The 22668-nt window shown below is 39.6% G+C and overlaps 2 protein-coding genes across 2 annotated transcripts; both read left to right on the top strand.

Annotated features, from left to right (window-relative positions):
• Positions 1 to 2186: 2186 nt before the first annotated feature.
• LOC119765979 lies at positions 2187 to 6877 on the top strand. Its single transcript, XM_038250287.1, has 3 exons — positions 2187 to 2944; positions 2986 to 5114; positions 5295 to 6877. Exons 1-3 carry the CDS (start codon positions 2187 to 2189, stop codon positions 6875 to 6877), a joined length of 4470 nt encoding a protein of 1489 aa, XP_038106215.1.
• On the top strand, positions 6877 to 19847 carry LOC119765978. Its single transcript, XM_038250286.1, has 2 exons — positions 6877 to 7454; positions 19793 to 19847. Exons 1-2 carry the CDS (start codon positions 6877 to 6879, stop codon positions 19845 to 19847), a joined length of 633 nt encoding a protein of 210 aa, XP_038106214.1.
• The last annotated feature ends 2821 nt before the right edge of the window (positions 19848 to 22668 follow it).

Below are 22668 nucleotides of genomic sequence, written 5' to 3'. Positions count from 1 at the left end.
ACACGAGAGTCAATTCTCCAGACAATTTTACATGAAAGTCTCCATATTTACCATTGTCCTATGTCCAATCCTTGTGAAGCTACAGCGGTTTTAAAAATAAAAATGTTGAAAAAATAGGTTTTTTTGGCGATTTCTTTACGACAGAATTGATTTTTCAGTCTCGTACATATTTTTACCGAAAAGTTCGTTCAGTTTCCCATAAGTTTGCCTTTGACAGCTTTTCAATTTGACTCGTTTTAATATTTACGTAAGCTTATTTACTATCCAGGTTTTTATCACAGTGAACAAAATATTCTATTTTCAGTTATGAGCAATGTAATTAAGCTTATATCTGTAAGCCCATACATCCAATTGAAAAGCTGTCAAAGACAAACTTATGGGAAATCGGACGAGCTTTCCGGTAAAAATATTGACGAGACTGAAAAATCAAGTCTGTCATATAGAAATCACCAAAAACCACCAAAAAATCTATTTTTTAACATTTTTATTTTTAAAACCACTGTATCTTCACAAGGATTGGTTACTTTTATGTAAAATTGTCTGGGAAATCGATTCTCACTATCAGTTTTTGAAAATTTTGACGTTTAGACCACTTTTCAAAAAAACAATTTAAGTAAATGATTTTTGTATTTTTTTAGGGGAGACATACCATCCCGCATTTCTTGTGAGTCTTTTTGACACATTTTAGGCTATTTTCACAAAAATTTTAAATGAAAAAAAAAATCGTAACATCACCTTAAAATTTAACTTTGAGACATAAAAACTGTAAATTCTCATAAAATTGGCGTATATTTTTCTCTCAGTGTATTTTTTCAGAAAGCCCTTCAAATTTCCTACAAGTTTGTCTTTGACCTCTTTTTGATACGATGCAACGGCTTCGAGATACAGTAATTTTTAAATTACAAAATACAAAAATATTTAAATAACTTACGCCCTTCTCAAATATAATTTTTGAGTACAATTGGCTGCATATACACATGTCTAAAAAGTTTCATTGAAATTGAAGAGGGTCGGATACAAAAGTTCCAGAAAAATTCCCGATTTGAGCTGGAATTGTCTGTAAAACAGACATTTGAAGTTTTCAAAACCAGTTAAATCTGTTAAATATAGATTTATTCTGTAGATCAGTGTTTCTCAACCAGTGAGGAATTCCACTTTGGTGGTGAATTTGGTCATTCTTGAGGGGTATGAAGATGCTATAGAAATCCAATCTGACACTTTCTTTAAAAGTATCGAATTGAGAAGTGTTTACATATCAATACTGAAAATGTTATTTTGTGGATATTTCTTTGCTCCCAAACAAAAGCGGTTAAGATATAAAAGGTTTGTAAATTTTTTTTCGACTTTGGATTTTATTTTAAACGACAGCGAATCTAATTAGTAATTACCAGTTCTTTGAAAATAAATTAAACTTAAAACTCTAATAGTTGTTGGAGACCTACTGCTGAAGATTGAATTTGTTACCCTAGATATAAGATTTTTTGGACTGTTCTAATGTAATCATGAATTGTTGCGTTCTCTCAATCAATCTCTTATCGCTCTCTGCGATCTTTTGCATTTCCGCCGATGATCGTCAGCACGATCGATCGGGTAGCCGATAGGGAGCTGCGGCTCATTAAGTTAGTCTGTATTCGACAACGCTCGCAAGAATACATCGAGGAGGAACCTCTGCCAACTTTACTTTTGCTTTTCCTTTGAATAAATGGCCCAAGTCTAAGCCGTATAGTCTTTCTTCGAAAGTTGTTTTAATTTTTGGCAAGTTCCCCACCGAAGCAAACCCTACGGAGAAGACGTCCTGCCGAGTAGCTGCCCAGTTTGCGTACATTTTTTGGTGCCGAAACCCGGGACTGCCTGGTCATCACCATCGTCGGCCGACCGGAGGAGAACATCGTGGGAATCTTGGACTCCGGCAACAATCGTCGTCTGTCGGAGAGTAGCTGATTTCGTCCTACGAGGGATCTTCGGTCGGAACAATCTGCCCACGGCAGTCTTCTCGACCTGGACATTTGTACGAGGCAAGGACATCGTTGGACTGTGCACGTGGAAACCGCGTGGACGAGGAAGCAGGTCTAGCCAAGCGAGCAAAGGTAACCTCACAGCAGCAGATAAGGTGAGTTACAAGTGAACCACAATTGCGACAAATAAAGTGTGAATTCACGGGGTTTGAGGATTTTGCGCTCATCACTATGTCGAAGCAACTGAAGCAGCATTTGATTCGTCGGAACAACATTTTGGGTTCCCTAAAGTTGATTCACCATTACGACGATAATTTTGTGTTCGATAGGGATTTCCCCCAACTCAAATTTCGCCTCGAGAAACTGGATCATCTTTGGGATGAATTCAACGAGGTGCAAGCTGAAATTGAGTTTAGCCAACCCTTGACCGACGAGCCTGACGCTGTTAGGACTCAATTTGAAAACGACTACTTTGAGCTGAAGGGAGCTCTTTCGTCGAAATTGGAAATCGCCACCCAGAACACTCACGCGCCTCCCTCCCCCATTGCTCCACCTGCATTTCATTCCTCCGTCCGGCTCCCCGAATTGAAAATCCCTGATTTCCACGGGGATTATGATGAGTGGTTGAACTTTCACGATCTGTTCAACTCACTTATTCATTCGAACCACCATTTGTCGTCGGTGCAGAAGTTTCAATATTTGAAATCTGTGCTGAAAGGGGATGCTGCGCGGCGCATCCAGAATTTGGATGTGAACACGGCTAACTACACGCTCGCGTGGAACATTGTGAAGAAAAAGTACGATGATAAGAATCTGCTCCTGAAACAGCACTACATGGCGCTGTTATCTATTCCTTCTGTTCACAAAGAGTCGTCGACAGCGCTCTCGGAACTCGCTGACGAATTTGAGAAGCGTGTTGGCGTGCTTAACAAGCTTGAAGAGTCCAAAGATCACTGGAACTCGTTCCTCGTCACCCTTCTCAGCATCAAGCTTGATCCTGGAACCCAGCGTACCACTCTACCAACACTAGTGATACGCTATCCCAGTGCAAGCTGTGCAAGCAAGAGCACATGCTGCACCAGTGCGATGAATTTAAGAAGCTTTCGCCACAAAACCGCTTCGATGTTGCCAAAAAGCACGGTCTCTGCTTGAACTGCTTAAAGGCAAACCATATGATGAAAGCATGCACTGCGGGTTCGTGCCGAACGTGTAACAAACGCCACCACACACTGTTACACCTGAACACAGCTGCCGCCGACAAACCAACGGCCTCAGCTGTACAAGTTGCCCACTGTCAACAATCCTCACGATTGGCTTCGGTCGTCGAGTCTCCGTCGTCGGTTACGTACACTGCCGAGCAGTGTCACGTGGTCCCTCGGGAAATGGGATCGGCCCCGTCGCCGTCGGTTGGGCAATGTCTTTCGCATTCGTTCGTTCCGTCGTCGGTCTCGCAGGCAGTACCGTCAGGGTCTCACAACTCGCAAGTGACTCAAAGCCAAGCAGTCACTCAAACCCACTCGTTCGTCTCGAAGGCTGGTCAAGCTGTCGTCTTTATGCTGACCGCCTACGTTAGAGTGATGTGTGCAGATGGCACACACATCCATGCTCGAGCCCTGTTGGATTGCGCCTCCGAAGCTAATTTCGTAACCGAATCTCTCGCGCAGGCTCTGCGGTCGAAACGCAAACCCGCAAACGTCGATGTGTACGGTATCAGTCAAACGGTTAAGAAAGTGAAGCACCAAACCACAATCACTGTTTCGTCTCGTGTGGGCCCGTACACTACAAGCATGGACTTTCTGATTCTGCCCTCCCTAACCAGAATCCTTCCCACTACCAACGTGGATGTTTCGAAGTGGGTCATTCCTCGCCACCTCCCACTTGCCGATCCAAAATTCAACATCGCTCATGACGTCGACATGATCATTGGCGTCAAGCACTTTTTCGCTATCCTGCAGGGTGAACAACTATCGATTGGATCTGGCCTACCAACACTACGCAACACTGTCTTTGGATACGTCGTCGCTGGCGACACGGATGCACCTGCACAACAAACCGTAACTTGCAACGTTACTGCTGTCGAACGGCTGGAAGCTGCAGTTCGCAAGTTCTGGGAGGTGGAGAGCTTTGAGACAGGGAAAGCCCTGTCCCTCGAGGAACGGTATTGCGAGAATCATTTTGTAAAGACCCACACTAGAGCCCCTGACGGTCGGTACGTGGTTCGTCTGCCAATTCGTGAGGAGTTGCGATCTAGTTTGGGAGAGTCGATTGCGGTCGCTCAACGCAGATTCTTTAGTACTGAGAAGAAGTTCACGTCGAACCCGGAGCTGAACAAGGAGTACTCAAAGTTCATGGCGGAGTACGAACAGCTCGGGCATATGGAAGAGGTCACCTCAGATCTCAGCAAGCCTCACTTCTACCTTCCTCACCACGCGATCCAGCGACCAGAGAGCACAACAACAAAAACCAGAGTGGTCTTTGATGCTTCGTGTAGATCGTCAAACAACATCTCGCTCAACGATCTATGCTACATTGGACCTACGGTGCAACCACCACTCTTGGACACCATTCTGCGATTTCGTCTGCCAAAGTACGTCGTCACTGCCGACGCGGAGAAAATGTACAGGCAGGTACTCGTCCATCCGGACGATCGGCCGTTGCAGCAGATTCTATGGCGATCAACCCCGAACGAGGACCTGAAGACGTATCAGTTGAATACTGTTACCTACGGTACCGCCCCCGCGCCATACCTCGCAACCCGCGTCCTGAACCAGCTGGCCGACGACGAGGCAGAAAACTACCCCCTCGCTGCTCCTCAAGTTAAGCGATCGTTTTACGTGGACGACTACCTATCGGGTGACAACGACGAGAACCGCTTGATGGAAACTAATCGTCAACTCATCGGACTTCTTGGATCTGGCGGTTTCACCATGCGCAAGTGGTGCAGCAACAGTTCTCGCGTTCTGTCTCACATTCCCGAGGAACTCCGAGATCCCCGAACCGAGTTGGAGCTCAGCGAATCCGGATCGATCAAGACGCTCGGCCTTCTGTGGCAGCCGGTGCCTGACCACCTCAGCTGCAAGGTTCCCGAATACAACTCGGCGGAGCCAATCACGAAGGCACTCATTCTCTCGGAATTGTCGCAGCTGTTCGACCCAACTGGTATGGCAGGACCAGTCATTGTTCGAGCAAAAATGTTTCTCCAATCGCTGTAGGAAAAGAACTTCGGGTGGACCCAAGAGCTGCCAGAGGAGTATCAAGAATGGTGGAAGCAGTACAGAATCGAAATTCGCGTCCTCAGCATGCTCAAAATCCCTCGCCGAGTTCTAATCGATCACTCAGTAGTCATCGAGCTGCACTGTTTCTCGGACGCGTCCGACAAAGCGTACGGCGCTTGTGTCTACGTGAAGTCAACCAACTCGTACGGCAGGTCGAAGGTCAACCTGCTCATTTCAAAATCTCGCGTCTGCCCTAGGCGCAGATTAACGATCCCCCGTCTCGAGCTGTGCGCAGCTCTGCTGGGAGCCCAACTGACCGCAGCTGTCCTTGAAGCCACCAACCTGAGCTGTCCAGTGGTCTATTGGTCCGATTCTGCGATCGTCTTGCATTGGATTGCGTCGTGCTCATCAACCTGGAAGGTGTTCGTCTCGAACCGGATCGCAGAAATCCAACGCCTCACGCAGGGCATGCCCTGGCGTCACATCCCAACCCACCTGAATCCAGCAGATCTGATTTCTCGGGGACTTCTTCCTTCAGAGCTGGTCGGATGTGTATTGTGGGAGCACGGACCAGAGGTCATCGAGCTGCCCTCTTCGCATTGGCCCCAAAACTGCATTGAACTCTCACCATTACACATGCAGGCTCGTGACGACGAAGCACGCCAAACTGTGTCGGTGCTCACAACAAGCTCTCTCGAAGATCGCATCCAAATCGAAGAACATTCCGCACTCTTGCCCCTGCTCCGCTCAGTCTCTTGGATTCGGAGATTCACGGACAACTGTCGCAGCCGTCCCGAAGAACGACGAAATGGTTTTCTAAAGTTTCGAGAAATTGACGACACACTCAAGCTGCTCATTACACTGACGCAGCGCACCCACTTCGCTCAGGAGATCAAGCATCTTCTCAAAAACCCTGGCCCAGTCCGTAAAGACTTCGATTTCAAATCCCAAATCAAGACCTTGAATCCCTTCATCGACCCGGAGGGTCTGCTCAGAGTGCACGGCCGGTTGGAAAACAGTAGCTTACCGTTCGACACCAAGTACCCCATAATATTGCCCGCCAAAGCACATCTGACACATCTGATCGCCAAAAACACCCACTGGGATACTCTACACTCGGGTCCACAACTGCTGCTATCGACTCTACGTCAGCGCTACTGGCCGGTCAGGGGGCGAGATGTTGCGAGGAGAGTCGTCAACGAGTGTCTGGACTGCTTCCACTGCAAGCCAAGAAGCATTGACCAGATGATGGGGCCTTTGCCAGCAGCTCGTCTCGTTCCGTCGCGCGCGTTCGCGAGCAGTGGTGTCGACTACTGCGGGCCGTTCGCCGTAAGGCCACCGAATCGTCGCGGCGCGTCCGTCAAAGTATTCGTCGCGATCGTCGTCTGTATGTGGTCGAAAGCGGTACACATCGACATGGTGTACGACCTCACGTCCGCGTCGTTCATAAACGTCCTAAAGCGCCTCGTTGGACGTCGCGGCCGCGTGACCGACCTCTACTGCGATAACGCCCGAACGTTCGTCGGGGCTAATCGCAACCTGGAGGAACTGCGCCGAGCATTCGATGCGATGCACTCGTCGGATGCAGTCGCCGCTCACTGCGCAGAGAAGGGGATCACCTTCCACTTCAACCCTGCCCGATCGCCGCACCACGGAGGGCTGTGGGAGGCCGCTGTTAAAGCTTCAAACATCACCTCTATCGCGTGATGAAGGATACGCTGCTCACCATTGACGATTTCAACACCCTGATCGTCCAAATCGAAGGCGTCCTTAATTCCCGACCCCTTACTCCTCTTTCCTCCGATCCCACTGACGTGGTTGCCCTCACTCCTGGGCACTTCCTCGTCGGAGAACCGCTGTTCTCCATCCCTGAGCCCGATCTGTGCGACATTTCTATTAATCGGCTCAACTCTTTCCAGAAGATGCAACAAAAGCTCCAGCATTTCTGGAGAGCATGGTCGCGCGACTACATCGGCCACCTCCAAAACCGCAAGAAATGGCCCGTGGTCCGCCCAAACATCGAAGTCGGCACGATGGTTCTCCTAAAGCAGGACAACGCTCCTCCAATGCGCTGGAAGCTGGGCCGGATCGAGGCGGTGTTCCCCGGCAGGGATGGGCTCGTTCGTGTGGTGGATGTCCGCACGGCGCACGGCACGTATCGGCGTGCAATCACGGAGGTCTGTCCGCTGCCCATCGAGCAACCCAGCGAGGAACCATCCGAGCAGCCATCCGACCTACCAACCTACGCAGCTGTCCAACCATCCCCTGAGCCTGGAGGCGCTTGGTGGTTTCTTGAAAGTGCCTTTCAACGGGGCCGGCATGTTGGAGACCTACTGCTGAAGATTGAATTTGTTACCCTAGATATAAGATTTTTTGGACTGTTCTAATGTAATCATGAATTGTTGCGTTCTCTCAATCAATCTCTTATCGCTCTCTGCGATCTTTTGCATTTCCGCCGATGATCGTCAGCACGATCGATCGGGTAGCCGATAGGGGAGCTGCGGCTCATTAAGTTAGTCTGTATTCGACAACGCTCGCAAGAATACATCGAGGAGGAACCTCTGCCAACTTTACTTTTGCTTTTCCTTTGAATAAATGGCCCAAGTCTAAGCCGTATAGTCTTTCTTCGAAAGTTGTTTTAATTTTTGGCAAGTTCCCCACCGAAGCAAACCCTACGGAGAAGACGTCCTGCCGAGTAGCTGCCCAGTTTGCGTACATAGTATTTACATCGCATCTAAAAAGTAGATTTTATCAATGTTTTTGTGATTTACGTTATCCTTACTTTTTCAAATCATTTTTTTTTTTTTCACCAGATTGCATTGATTCAAATGCGAGACCCTTGGATTTTTTCAAGGAGCAGTGGTTGTAATCAAATTGTTTAGTTTAAGCTTAGCCCTAAAAAAAGTTGGAACGATTTCAATTCAACTCGCTGGTTCTCGGGCATAACTCAAGCTATTGGGACAATTATTTTTTTAGTTATTTGTTAGGATGCCTAGATGCTCCTAGAACTTTGCAGAACTCAATTTGATCAAATGTGTAATCTTTGTGATCAAAAACATCGTTCCAACTTTTTTTGAGCAACAAAAATAAAAAAAGTTGACCTGTTTCGTGTCACTCCCGCTACAATCTAATAAACATAACAAATACAGTCATCCCACTTATTTAAAACACTCAAAATGTTTTTTTTAATTTAATAATACTAAGCATGAGAGAAATTTTCATTTGCCTTTCCGGTAATTATAAAAATATACTGAATATTGTCAATAAAATTACCATAAAACTCCAAATTTTACAAAATAGTGCTGCAAAAACACTTCAAAAACTACACTTATGTTAAACCAACCCTTTCGATATTCACCATATCCTCACTCACCCACTCAATTGCGAGGGTGCCCAAGTAGTGTTACAAGGCCAACACTGAAGCTCACAAAATGCAACAATCAACTTGGTGCGGTTCGCTGAACATTTTCCTTCCATTAATGTTTCTGTAGTCCTCGGGTGCGATATGGATCGAACACGTTGCATTATGGGTGCGAGCAATTTTTTCGTACTTTTTCCTCCTCGTGGGGGTAAAAGTCAAACATTTTAGGGGTTGAACTCGCGGGGTGAGCACTCGCACACATACAAGCTATTATTACTACATTAATGGAACCAATTTAACAATGAATAATATTAACGGGTGAAAAGTCGACTCCTGCTGGCTCTGGCTGGTGGTGGCAGCCAGCACGTCACCTTCGTGTCAAAGGACAATTATTTCATTAGGACATTCCCGGGACTTGTAGAGGGCCACATTTATAGGTTTGTGCTCAAATTGAAATGTTCCCACGGATTGATGTTGGAGAATTTAGCTAGCTTCTGTTGAGCTATTTGCATACAAATAAAAGTATAACATTTGTCGTTTTCTACTGTTGATTTGAAGCTTTTTCAGAATCTTTTGCCAAAACAGCTCAAGCTTTGTTTAACAAAAGAAAGATCATTGATCCTGTCTGCCTTCAGTATCTCCTCAGTATCTCTGGGATAATCCCTCATACCTACCTGTAGCTTCGAACTGACCTGTCCGCACTGCAAACACCTGCAGTTCAGCCTTTTTTGTCACTTTGCTCAGGCAGCAAAAAGTCCAAACTTCCTTCTTTGCTCATGTTTGGAAGACGATCCTCGTGTAAAGTACACGATCACGCTGCTGTTGGTAGCGCTCGTCAAAAAGGCATCGATCGCTTCGAGAGTCAACATTCATGGGACATGGATACGCCAGGCCAACGAGCAGGTCCTTTTGAGTTGAACCAGGAGCTACGGCAGAGGAGCATCTTCCTCTTCGTAAGTTCTAATGCAGCAGCAGCGGGTTGTGTGTAACTTTAAGAACTTAAAGGGACGCTCAGCGAGAGGATGAGCGCAAAAAGTTATAGATCGCAGCTCTGGGAAAGTATCGAATTTCTCCGGCTTCACTCGATCCGTGACAAAGTGCGAGCTGGACGCAGGGATGATGTGTAAACATTGGGAAAATTGGATTAAATCACCTAATTGAAATCATTTCACAAACATTGACTGACGAAATTGATTATTTAAAAAAATAATTCATGGTGCATTTTTTTATTTTCTTATTTTATGCGTCCAATTTGAATTGGGGAACTCCATGTCACTAAAATTTTTGTGATTGATTGTCTGTTACTTTATGTAACATCACCAAATGATTTTTTGATATTTCATCAAAGCCACACGCAGGGACAGCAGCAATTCTTCCAAGAATGCGCATATTTTAGTTTTTGTTGTGTATTCTTTAAGTTTAAAGTATTGCTTAGAAATTCTTAGAAACAAATATTACCCATTATAAAAATATATTATATAAATATGTATATTTGATAAAGTTTTAAATATTCCATAGAATAGATAGTGCAAAAAATAAGCATTTTCGAAAAAAATTCAACTTAAATAAAGTTTTTGTTTGATTTTTTTTCCAAACATACAGTATTTTTCTAAAAATTGGCAACACTGCCAAATACATTTTTGCAATTCCGTCGTGAAACTACTTACTTTTCCTGTCATTCTTGAACGACAAAATAGCCTACTTTTCTGTACCAAATATAACAGAATCGAATAGCAACACTTTTCAAAATAAATGCTGAAAAGTTCTACTTTTCAGCACTCAAATGGGTGCTGAAAAGTTGAACTTTTCAGCACTTATTTTGAAAAGTAACAGTTTTATTTTTTTTATTTAAACGATTTATTGGCAAAATACATGAAAATTTGACATAAAATTTCACTCAGTGTGTTTTTTTGGAATTGCAAAAAATGTTGTATGGAACTCGTTGAAAACTAGATTTTTTCAGCACTCTTCGTATTTATCCAACTCGGTGAACCTCGTTGGATAAATGTACGACTCGTGCTGAAAAAAATCCTCTTTTTGCAACTTGTTGCATAAACTACTATTTTAACAACTTATGCCATAGCCTGGCATTTTTGTAATCAAAAAATATCCAAAAATGGTTTTCAAAAATGATTTTTTACGCTACCTATTTGTTTGTGTGAAAAACTAAATAAAAAATGGGATTATTTTTGACAGTATAACTATTTTTTATTCAAAAGTCAAAAGCATCAATAATTTTACAGAAGACATCAAATCGATCAGAAAACCCGTTCATTTTTGATACCGTCAGTGGGAATGCCTATGGCTCAAAAAACGATACACTTTTAGTAATTTTTAAATACCAAAAACAATTTAAATAGTATCGAAAAACTTTTAACGTAGGAATGTTCTTATATAGTTAACCAACATTTACCAAAATATGGTGTAATTTGATGAATCTAAACTGATGCTTAAAAACAATAAAAAGGATGGCTTCATCAGTGTTACTTGTACTTGTAGAGGGTTATTTTTTCGAGAAGTTATTTTTTACCAAAAACGTACTTTAAGACAGCTGCCAAAATGACAGGAATGGTTCTAGGAACGATATTTGTTTAGCAAAGTTTTTATAAGCTGTCCCTTACACTACCCTCTGAGCAGAACTAAGTTTTACTGAAAAGAACCTGAGAAATTGAAAAACCTGTAAAAAAATCAGCTTGACCCAATCTCACTTCCCAGGCCCAAAGTCACCTTAACTGACGGTACCTTTTTAGTAGCCTCTTTACCATGGTGCAAAATCTGCAAAATCTGGTTCCGGAAACATGAAATTAAATAATGCGAGTGTTGGAGAGTCAGGTTGACTTCAACTGGACCAAACTCAAACGATCATCAATGACCGGGGGTCATTTGTTTGTTGAGAGTTTAGGTAGACTGAGCGGAGAGATGTTTCTCCCAGAACTTTCTCTCTAGCCGAAGATAAAAACATCGCACTAGGTTCAGCGATCGCACAAAGTAGAAATCAACTCAAGTTGGATAAAGGTCCCCAAAGGGGAAAGGTCACGGGGTGACCGTCGCGCCCGCGGCGCGGCGATTGTAAATTATTGTACAGTCCTAGAAATAAACGTTCTTGTTAGAATTCGTGTAATTTACGGTAATTCGCGTATTTTATTTTATTACGGTGACCACGAAACCGTCACCCGGAGGCCCGGGGAGTCGTTCCCGCGGACTAATTGGACCTCCTCAACCAGTGTGTGTGTGTGCAGATGGATCTGCGCCCAATCTACTATCGGTCTATGTTGGGACCTACCAACGGAACCACGGACCACTTATCGAAGGCAACCAGGTCCCCAACAGCGAGTTTTGAAAAAAACAAAAAACATTGTCAAATAAAATTTTTAATATTGCAATGCAAAATCAAAATTGCAATCTAAAATGGCTTTTTGCCAATGAAAAATACTTTATGAAGGAAAAGAACCTCCAAAAAAATTTGGCTTAAACATTTGCAAAAATTGTCTTTTTTGACTTTGGTGATCAGACTGATAGATCTCATTTTCAGACTCATAGATCTCATTTTCCAACTCGCATTATCTCTGAAACTATTGATTTGTTTACCAGTGCTAAAAATGAAAATGTTTTAAAATTTTCCGTTCATTAAATTAAAAGTAATTTAAAAATTTTAGAATTAAGGGTAACTTTTTCAATGGGTTAAAATACCTTATATGTTCCGAAAATTGGCTTGATTTTTAAGTTTCGAAATGATTTATATAAAAAAGAGCAGATAATTCCACAAAAGCTTCATTTTCTGGCATTGTACAACGAACCAATAGTTTCAGAGATAACGCGAGATGAAAAATGGAGGCTGATTACATGAAACTGAAATAAACTACTAATTCACACAATTTAAGCTTAAAGAAGCTGTATATCAGCAATCGATCAACAAAGGCAAAAAAGAAAATTGTTAGAAAATTTTTCCTCTCTCCTCTTAATCTCTCAGCATTTCAAACATATTTGTGGGAGGGGTGCTTTTCCTTAATGATATTTATAAATTGCAAAAACCTGAGCATTTAAAAAAACCCTTAAATGTCTGTAACTTTTCAATTCAATTCATTTTATTTACCGAAATAACAAATTTACAACTTGTGTGAATGGCTGGTTCATAGAGATTTGGTGTTCCTTGCAACTATTTCCTATTCATTTACCGCTTGGTAACAGAAGATTCTTCAAATGCAATTAAACAAAAACTAGGGAAAATTTGGCCAAAAAACCTAGATGCCTATAACTTGAAAACACTTTATCAAAATAAAAATGTGTGAAGTACTTTTCGACTTTGCATTTAAAAATTATTTTTGCAATTTTATTTGACAATGTTGTAGACATTAGAAAATAACATATTTTTCAAAAATGCATATCGCCAGTAACAGATTTTAAAAAATCTTCAAAAAAAAGTCATTTAAAAAAATATTTAAATAAATAATATTTTATTCATTTTAAGTAACAAGACGTTCTTCAATAAGAACCACAAGACAACCAAAGAGGACGAGTGTTAACAAGAATGATCACATGTGGCCAGACAAAGTTTCAAGTGCAAAGTTCTAACCGTACATACGGGTGAGTGGTGTGGCGTAGGGCTTCATTGAAGAATCTCCAAGCTCGTCGTCATCATCGCCCAACATGCAGTGATTTACTCCTATGGTTTTTGTAATTAGACGCGTACGAGTGTGATGGGTTTGCCGACTTGAGCCGACATTTTTAAAGGGACGTCTTTTTTTCGGAACCTCATTTTTCATTCATAAAACCGCAAGACGGCGGGCGTCGTTGGAGGTCTGACAGTTTAACATTTTCGCCACAAAGATGATTGTGTTAGACGGTCGTGTAATCAATATTGGCACCAGTTTTTTTTTCTGACGTTAGATGAGTCGGTGTCATCGGTTTTTTTTTGTCATGAGAATTTGATGGTAAAAAATCTTCAACTTTTAAATTACGGTGCATGTTGAATGGACAGCAAACATTATGATTTATGTGACTACCTCTAAGATAAAGAAAAGAAACTATCTCCTGTAACCTAAACAATCCCACAGTAAAATTTGTAAAAACAAGAGCCGAGAAAAAGGTGTCCTAGATAAAGTTCCAGTGAAATTGTATCCTTCCTCTTCCCAGAGCCACCAGTTGAAACAACATCATTAAATGCGCCACGATAGAGCCATCCCTTTAATTTTTATTGTTTTAACGGTCCATTCACATCGAAACCCGCCTGATTAGACAGGCTCTGGCAGTTTGTCGGTCAACCCGGGAAAAAAGTGGGTCATCACTTTTTCGTGTAAGTTTAGCCCATGCATTTAAGGATTAAATCGTTTATGGCTTTTCGCTCAATTTTCCTCCGGCTTTCTCTTCCAAATTCGCTGGTGCCAGGCACCATGTACTCGTAGGGAACATAATTGGTTTATTGCTTTTTGAGTGAAAGAAGATAGTTTTTACGGTCCAATGCGGGCCATCTCTGCCTGGTCTCTGGTTGACCCCTAGACCAGGCAAAGTATCCGCTATCGAATTTTTGCTCGAAAATTATGTTGTTTCTGCTGACAGCCGGAATTGATTGAATTGTTTTCGAAATTATTTATGACTTCAGGTCCAATTTCGGGTGCCCCTGGGAAAACAATCCTATGGGAAGTTTTAAAATTTCAAAGCAAACTCGCCTGATGAGTTACAAATTTTTCGGAAAATTTTCGACTGCAAACACGAGAATCCTTTTTGGCGTGACGACGACGTCCTCGGCCCAAAGGATTGTGTTTCACCGTGTGGGAAATAGTCGTGAGAAAAGTCTCTTGCAGCATTCCTGCGCAAACCTCTTTCCTTCTCACAGTCGTACTTCCTACTCCAAAAATGGGATATCCCTTTAACGAGCCTCGTTATTAAATCGAACACATCATGACCTTCAGTGTGACATGGAACCCTTTCATCATGCTCGGGTTTGGCCCGTGAACGTGTCGTACTGATTATATGACTAAAGACGAGGGCCTACCGAAGGCGAGCACGCCACCATCAGGGTAGTAATTTTCTAAATATGCACCATATAATAATGGGCAGGATTCTGACGGGCGCTTTTCCATTACATTTGGGCTGAATGGTGTTAGAAAAAGGAGGTAAAAGTGTGCAAGATATTATATTTTCTTGTGATTCATTATGATTAGTTTAGAAAATCAACTGATAAATTAGATATTACTTAAAAACGTTACTTAATCCACCCTTAGGTGGTTGGTGCCTTCCTCACATTTAGAGGGTAATGATATCCAAAGTAGATACAAAAGGGCGGACCTTTCAGTATTCTATCAACTTAATTCATTATTCATACCATCAGATTGGGTAGTCAGATCTTCATAATTCAGGGCACTTATGTGCTTATAACTTTTGATAGGGTTGTCAAATCTGCAATCTATTGAACTCGTTGGAAAGGTCTTTTGATCACCTATCCATGGAAAGGTATGATAGATTCGGACAACGTTTTCATTGAAATATATGAGATACGCCCACTAAAAAGTTCATAAATAACACTTAAGTACTTAAAACTATTGATAGGGTTGTCAGATCTTCAACCTTTTGAACTCATTGGAAAGGTCTTTCGAATACCTTTCTAAAAATGTATAACATGACGAGTTTTCTTACAAAAACCACCATTTTTACAATCTTCCGGACTTTTGTCAGAATCGTTTTTTTAGCATAACTTTTGAAGTACTTAACTAAACTTTATAATTTTCAATAGCGGCTTATGGGACCTTAAGATGGATCGAATGAGACCAATACGGTCCAAATCGGTTCAGCCAGTGCCGAGATAATCCAGTGCAAATTTTTTTGATCGACATCCCAGCACACACACAGACATTTGCTCAGAATGTGATTCTGAGTCGATAAGTTTGCATGAAGGTGGGTCTAGGAGGTCAAATTAAGAATTTCGTTTTTTGAGTGATTTTATAGCCTTTTCCAGTAAGGTGAGGAAGGCTAAAAATGCATTCGATATTATAGAAAAAATTATATTATAGAAAATTATAGAAAAATCCCGATCATTTAAAAAAAACAGCTGGGTAAAACAACAAAAATCAATAAGTAGCAAAAGGAGAATGGGCAAATTTGTATGGCAGCTGGTCCAAGGATGTACACGAACGGGACCAACTTTTTTAGAAAGTTCGCGCCGAGACATGAAAAAAAAGTCTTTTAATCAGGCGGGACATTTCAAAACATCATTAAGGTATTCTACCTTACTCACTGAAGCTATGCGGGTATGATCCATTATCAAAACCGATCGACATGTTGCTTGTTACGGTAGTAGACCCACTGATCTTAACTCTAGGGAGTCCTAGGATGACCCAGGACATGCCAACACATTAGCAAAGTAGTCTACCATACTCACTGAAGCTATGCTGGTATGATCAGCGGTCAAAAACCGCCGACCTTTTGCTCGGTACGGCGGTAGACTCACCGGTCTTAACTCCCAGGAGTTCTCGGATGACTCAGAACAACCCCATTAAGTTGTAACAACATTGCACTCTAGCCTACCACACTCACTGAAGCAATCTAGGTAGGATCCGGGTTAAAAATCTTGAAGTTTCGAATTGTTTCTATGGTATGCCTTTTTGCACAAACAGTTCAAACGGATAGAAACAAGAGAATTCATGTTTCAATCATGCTAAAACATATCAGAACTAGTTTTTGCTGATACGCGTAGAATGAAGTCAAGATTTTCGAAATCCATAATAAAAAAGAGATTTTATGAATGATTTTAGAAATAGTAAAAATACCATTTTGTATACTTTTTTACCCAAATTCAATAGCTTGTAACTTTTGAACCCCGGGGTCTAGAGAGTTGGTCCAGAAGACTTTTTTTCATGTCTCGGCAAGATCTTTCTAAAACAGTTCGTGTACATCCTTGGACCGAATTCGCCCATTCTCCTTTGATTATGGAACAGTCAAGCACATTTCCACATTTAACCCTCTACAGTCAAATACAAATTATCTTATGTTCTGAAGAGAAACAAACTAGTTCATGTTTTCTCTTGATATTTCTAATTTCTTCATCTGCATTTATCTTTTTCAACCCGGACAGACGGTAATAACATAATTCATGCCATTTCAATAACAAATACTGTTAAAATAACAAAAAATGTTATGGAATATTTTTGAAAAATCCATTTTTGCATAAGGGTTTCATATCACTTTATGTTATCATAGCAAAATTTGTTATTGGTCTGACATTCACTGAAAGCCAAAACAACTATGGAATAACATTTTTTGTTATGGAAGAATACCTCCAACTGGGGTTGGGGTGATCGGATTAGTTGTTAAAATAACAAAAAAATAATAACAAAGATTTTTTCGAAGAATAACTAAAAATTGTATAAGTGTGTTATTACAATAACAATCCAAAAACAAAAAAATCATAACGACGATAACAAATTTTGTTATAAATAACATAAAATGTTATTGGCCTAGTATTTTAAAATATCAAAAAATGTTATTCCCAATTCATTACCGTCTGCTCGAGTAGTTTTTATTTTTCACTGATAATATTAAGGGACAAGCATCTAATTCCAGCGTGCCGCTAATGTTGCCATATCAGCATGCGCTTCATTCAATTAAAGCTCATTAAAAGCGTTTTCAACTGAAATCGAGTGATAAATAGCTCAATAAGAACTGCGCAAACAAGTTGCTATCAAAAGTTTTGCAAAATAAGTTGTTTAAATGATGAAAATCAGCAAATTTGATGGAGTTAGGAGTTAGGTGCTTAACCTGCCAAACATACAAGAATTTCCCCTATTACTGTTTCAACTTACGATTTTTTTTTCTTTTTAATGTTTTTCAGTCTTTTTTAACTGTTTACTTATGTATTCGTCTTGTTCAATATAATTCAATTAAAAGTACAAAAAAGCAATTATACATAGTCTAGATATAACAGAAATAGCCTAAATTTTAAATTTTCTATCTTATCAATTTGTCCATTGTCCAGTTTTTAAGTTCAATTGTTTACAATGTTTTACAAGCGTTCGACAAAAAAAAATATTTTTCGCTGAAAATTAAATAAACTCAGAACTTTGTAGAGAAAATGTCCGTTCTTTTATTTTTGTAGCTCAAATTTGGCAAAGTCAGAAAAACAAGTCAAACTTCAAACACGAAAATTTCATGAGTTCTTCTTTCCAATGCATTTTAAATGTCAAAAATATCAAAAAATGATTTTTGGTGATTTTTTAGATCAAAGCCGGGGTTAGATTTAAGAGGGTTGAGACTTGTATTGACGTAAAGAATTGCTCATCAAAATGGTATAGTCGTAAATACTGTTTTAGAGAAATCATTTTTTTTTTTTTCAAAAATGTATTTTTTGGAATTTTCAATTATGTTATTTCCGTTGCTGAAAATTTCTTAAAATAACATGCACCATGGATTTCCTGTGTTTATAGGCTCTTTTGCAAAATTACGCTATGGATAGGGCTAAAGAAAGCCAAAGTTATTAGTCAAATTAATTTTTTTTTATATCATCCACATTTCTAATCAAGATCTCAGAAATTTTTGATTGATTTTTATTTTCTTTACATTTTTAAATATGTTTATACAAAAAAAAATTATGATACATATTTCTGCATATTTATTTTTTCAGTTAGATCAGAAATAACAGTTTTGCAACCTTTTAAACGCTGTTAATTATGATACATGATTTTGAAGGTTTTGAAAAAAATCAATGTTACCTTACAGTCCTTGACTTTAAAATTAAAGATCAAGATCCAGATGTCAAGAATAGTAAAAATTTAGATTTCACGTGATCTTCAAAAAAAGTTTAAATAGATAAAATGTTGATAACCAGTGTTGAAGGAACTCAATAAAAACACCTTAACTCCGTTCACCGTAAACCGACATTTAGTAAAATTATGTTCGTATTGACAGATGGTTTACCGATCTAAACTTTACCGATTTTTCAACTACCGAATTTGGTAAAAATAATCCAAGTGTGTCATGGATCTTCATGTATCATGGATCTTTATATAATTTATTTTTTCTCATCCCTGGAAGTTCCATAAAATTGAAGGTGATGCAACGTTCGGCTGATCAAATTAACAAGAAAACCATGGCATATGAATCATATTTTATAAAAATTATTTTAAAATCACACATTACTGATCACTTTTTACGACGCAATTCAATTTGACCAACCCAAAGTTTGTTTCAGAAAAAAACAAAATCCGTTTCCCACGAGTGGCTTGAATTGGCTCTTGATTACGGTACATGCATCGAGCTTATTCCAAATTTCGAAAAATTTCCTTCAACGTGGCGCTCCCCTCCTAGACAACCTAGAATTAAAACCAACCGAATACATAAGGAAGTAATTTAAAGTATATCATTCAAACTGGATTTCCTAGCACATTTCTGTGCACATTCTTTCATCCTTAATGTGACGTCTGCTTGTATAATACATAAATCGAATCTCGAAGGGCACCCGAATCAAAACTACAGCCAATTTCTTCAGGGGCACCCCTGCGTTCGAATAATTCCTTCCGAGCTGGCCGATTTAAGACCCAACTTTCTTCCCTTCCGACTTCCGATGTGCAATTGCAACCGTGTGTTCATAAATTTCCCCTTGGAACGACTACGTAACTTCTAACGTCAGGACGATCGCGTCTTAGGTTCATAAATGGTGCATAACTTTCACGGAGGGACACGCGATGACGACGCAAAGGTCCCAACTGCCTTTCTCGTCCTTTTTTCTGCTGTATAGGAATGAAGATGATGGGTGAAATTGAAAGCAAATAAAAAACATACTATCCAAAGGGCCCACAGGAGGACGACGACGCCGATTCGGAGGTCCCCTAAGACTCCAGGTGTGTCGTGGCACCTTCTTCCGTGGCTCGTTGCTCGATCTAATTCTTGGGTTAGTTATGAGATGTTGTACATTACCTACATTTTTTTTTTTTTTTTGGGTTGGCTTTCACATTTTTTACCTTGACGAGCTGCAAAAAAACGAATGCTTCTTCTCGGTTTCTTCCCTTTAATTGGAAAGGTATAGAGATCTAATGTTTTTTTCTCTCTCCTTCGTTTGCTGCCCATGATCCTTCGACTTTTTTGCTGGCCTTTATCAAAATTCATAGTGTAGAACGTTGCGAGCAGCAAAAAACAGTCTATCACCCAACCCGTAAAGAAAAGGAGAGGACCCAACGATTTCAGTTCCAAACATTTTTTTGCAGGTTAGGACCGGGCGCTCCCAAATGGTCGTTGATTTTCTTAAGCAATTCAAACTTTTCTCCTTCATTCAGCTTCTCGACCTCAAAGTCCGTGCAGCTGCAGCAGTTTTCACTGTTCTGCAAGTAATTGCTCTGATTTTGTCCAAACCGTAGAATGGGAACGGCTGCCGATCTTGAAGGTGACGAGAGAAGGATGCAATCCTTCGCAAACACCTTGAAGGTGAGGGAGAGACACAGCCACGTGGGTCTTAAGACGGAGGTCTGCATGCAACTGGAAATTGCAGCTGCAGCTCTGTTAAGGAGATTATGGGTCGTCTTTGGATGGCGAATTTGTTTACTTTATGAATATGTGCTCTCCTTTAGCGGCTTCTTCTTGGTACAATGAGCCTTAATTAAACAAATCGAACACATCTGCCAGGGTTGGTACTTGAGAGAAATGTTGGTACAATTCTTTGCAACATTCACTTTTCTCCCTTAAAAACAATCGGAAAAAAAAAAAACAGAACAAAATTAACCTTAATCTCCAAACTTGGTAAACTTTCTCAGAACATTCCTAAGTTTTTTGTCATTTAGTTTGTAATATTTGGCGTTTCGTTTATTTTATTTGAAAATTGCGAGCTAAATAACTCTTCAAACGATAAAAACTAAAGGACCTTCTGAAAAGAAATTCTTGAACTAAAAAATTAAATAAAAAAATGTTTAATAATTGGACCATAAGTTTCTGAGATATGAGCATATATGCCCCTGTGCTCTCTTGTACTAAACTTGCTGGTTTTCCTGTCTAGTTAGCATAAGAGTGCACAGAGGCATCGATATGCTGCTGGGTTACTTTCAGCAAACCTCATTTTGCGTTCTGTTTTGTACCCGCAAATATTGGTCCAATCATTAGTGTTAATTACTTTTCCTGTCATTCTTGCATGACGAATTGGCCTACTTTTCTCTACTAAAAATATAAGTTTCAAAAAGTGATTCTTTTCAATACAAGTACTGAAAAGTTTTACTTTTCATCACTAAAATGAGTGCTGAAAAGTTGAACTTTTCAGCACTTGTGTTGAAAAGTTATACTTTTCAATATTTCAATTGCATACAATGTTGTATGGAACTAGTTGCAAAATTTGATTTTTCTGCACTCGTCGTATTTATCCAACTCAGTAAACCTCGTTAGATAAATGTGCGACTCGAACTGTCATCTTTTTGCAACTTGTTGCATGCTCTACTATTACATGTGGAAAATTAAACTATTGAAAAAGTTGAAAAATAACACTTTTTTGAAAATTTACCTAAAAGTGACTAGAAACATGAAAACGGCACAAAATGTTTTTTCCAACGCATTTAAAAAAAAATAATTTTTCAACTTTAAATGGAATTTGCAATCTGAAATTGCTGTAAAGCTGTTACTTAGATCAAGATATTCAAGATATTTGAAAAATCACAAGTTTTTCAAACACTCATAACTTGGGCAAGCAAATATTCATCACTTTGTACCACAGCTAAAAACAATACATGGTGACAAAAAAAGCTAAATTTTAATTTCAATCCTAGCCTTCAAAATTTTGAAGCAAAACCTATCACAAAATGTATTCTACTAGTGCGTCCATCCCGGGAATTCCCGGGACAAAAATCCCGTGATTTTTCCAGAACCAGGAATTCCCGAATCCCGGGATTTTTCATATTTTGTCTCGGAAATTCCCGAAATTGAAAACATATCAAATTTTGGTCTAGAAATTCAGATTTGTTTGTGGAAATCAGTAATCGATAAGCATTTTAAAGCATTAAAATTTGTATTCAGCATATAACAGCATTAATTTGGCAGGGAAAATTGTTCAAATTTTGGTTAACAGATCCTCAAAATGCTTAGCGCCTTAGATTTTTTCTAATAAATTTTATTTATTTAAAAAAAGACTTATTATTATATTCACGTATATTTATGACTTTAAACTTGAAAAAAACATAATATTTTAAAAATTATTATACTTTTCATCATAAACCGGCATCTGGAGCAAATCAGGACAAAAGTAACGAATCAAGACAGCTGTTTAAGCTAATTTGTTTTTGAATAATGTTCTGATTGTTTTGATTGATTTCGATTACAACAGGAACAGATCAAAACAATTAGTACACCGATTTCCAAATTTATTGCTCTAAAATCACCTTTACCTATTCAGACTGCAGTCCCGATTATCCCCAGTTGATAGTTGGTTGGTAATGACTTAAAGATAATTTTTAAAATATATAAAACATAACATTCTAAACTTATCCAAAGTGTTTTATTATCTGGTATAATTTTATTTTTTGTTGTTTTAGACACTTTCAATGAAATTGTATAAGCTTTTGTATTATATAATGTTAAATAAAAAAAATTAAAGAAATATATTCAAAATTCTGGTTCAATTAAATTTCAAAGCACATCAAAGAACAAATTTTTTTTAATGTGTTTTAAACTATCTAAAGACTGCTGTCCTTGTTTAGATTGAAGTGCAGCTTATCACCATTAACAGTTTTGAGCTAATTCTATGATTTAAGCTAGTAACAAATATAATGAAAACATAGGTTTTATGACTGCTGCAAAAATTTCCCGGGATCCCAGGAATTCTCGGGATTCAAAAAATATTTTTCCCGTTTCCCGGGAAATTCAAAACCCGGGAAAATTGAACGCCCTAAATTCTACATTATAACACTAATGATATCACCGAAAATTTGTAAAATATCAGCTTAATTAACGAATGTATTTTTTTCCAGAAGTTATACGTCTTTTTCCGATCTGTGGTTCAAAAAACCAAAAGTTTCAAAAAGTCGTAAAATGACCTAATTGCTAAAAATAAAAAATAAAATAAAAAAGAGTAATTTTTAGAAGATTGTACCTACACTTTCTTAACTTCCAAAATATTCTTACAACTTTGCCAAAGTTTTGAATCAATTCTCCAATTTTCCTCAAACAACTATTTTTA

This window comes from Culex quinquefasciatus, chromosome 2 (assembly GCF_015732765.1).
Source record: "Culex quinquefasciatus strain JHB chromosome 2, VPISU_Cqui_1.0_pri_paternal, whole genome shotgun sequence".
Taxonomy (NCBI): domain Eukaryota; kingdom Metazoa; phylum Arthropoda; class Insecta; order Diptera; family Culicidae; genus Culex; species Culex quinquefasciatus.
The sequence above is the reverse complement of the archived record's forward strand: the minus strand, read 5'-3'. Positions and strand labels throughout refer to the sequence as shown.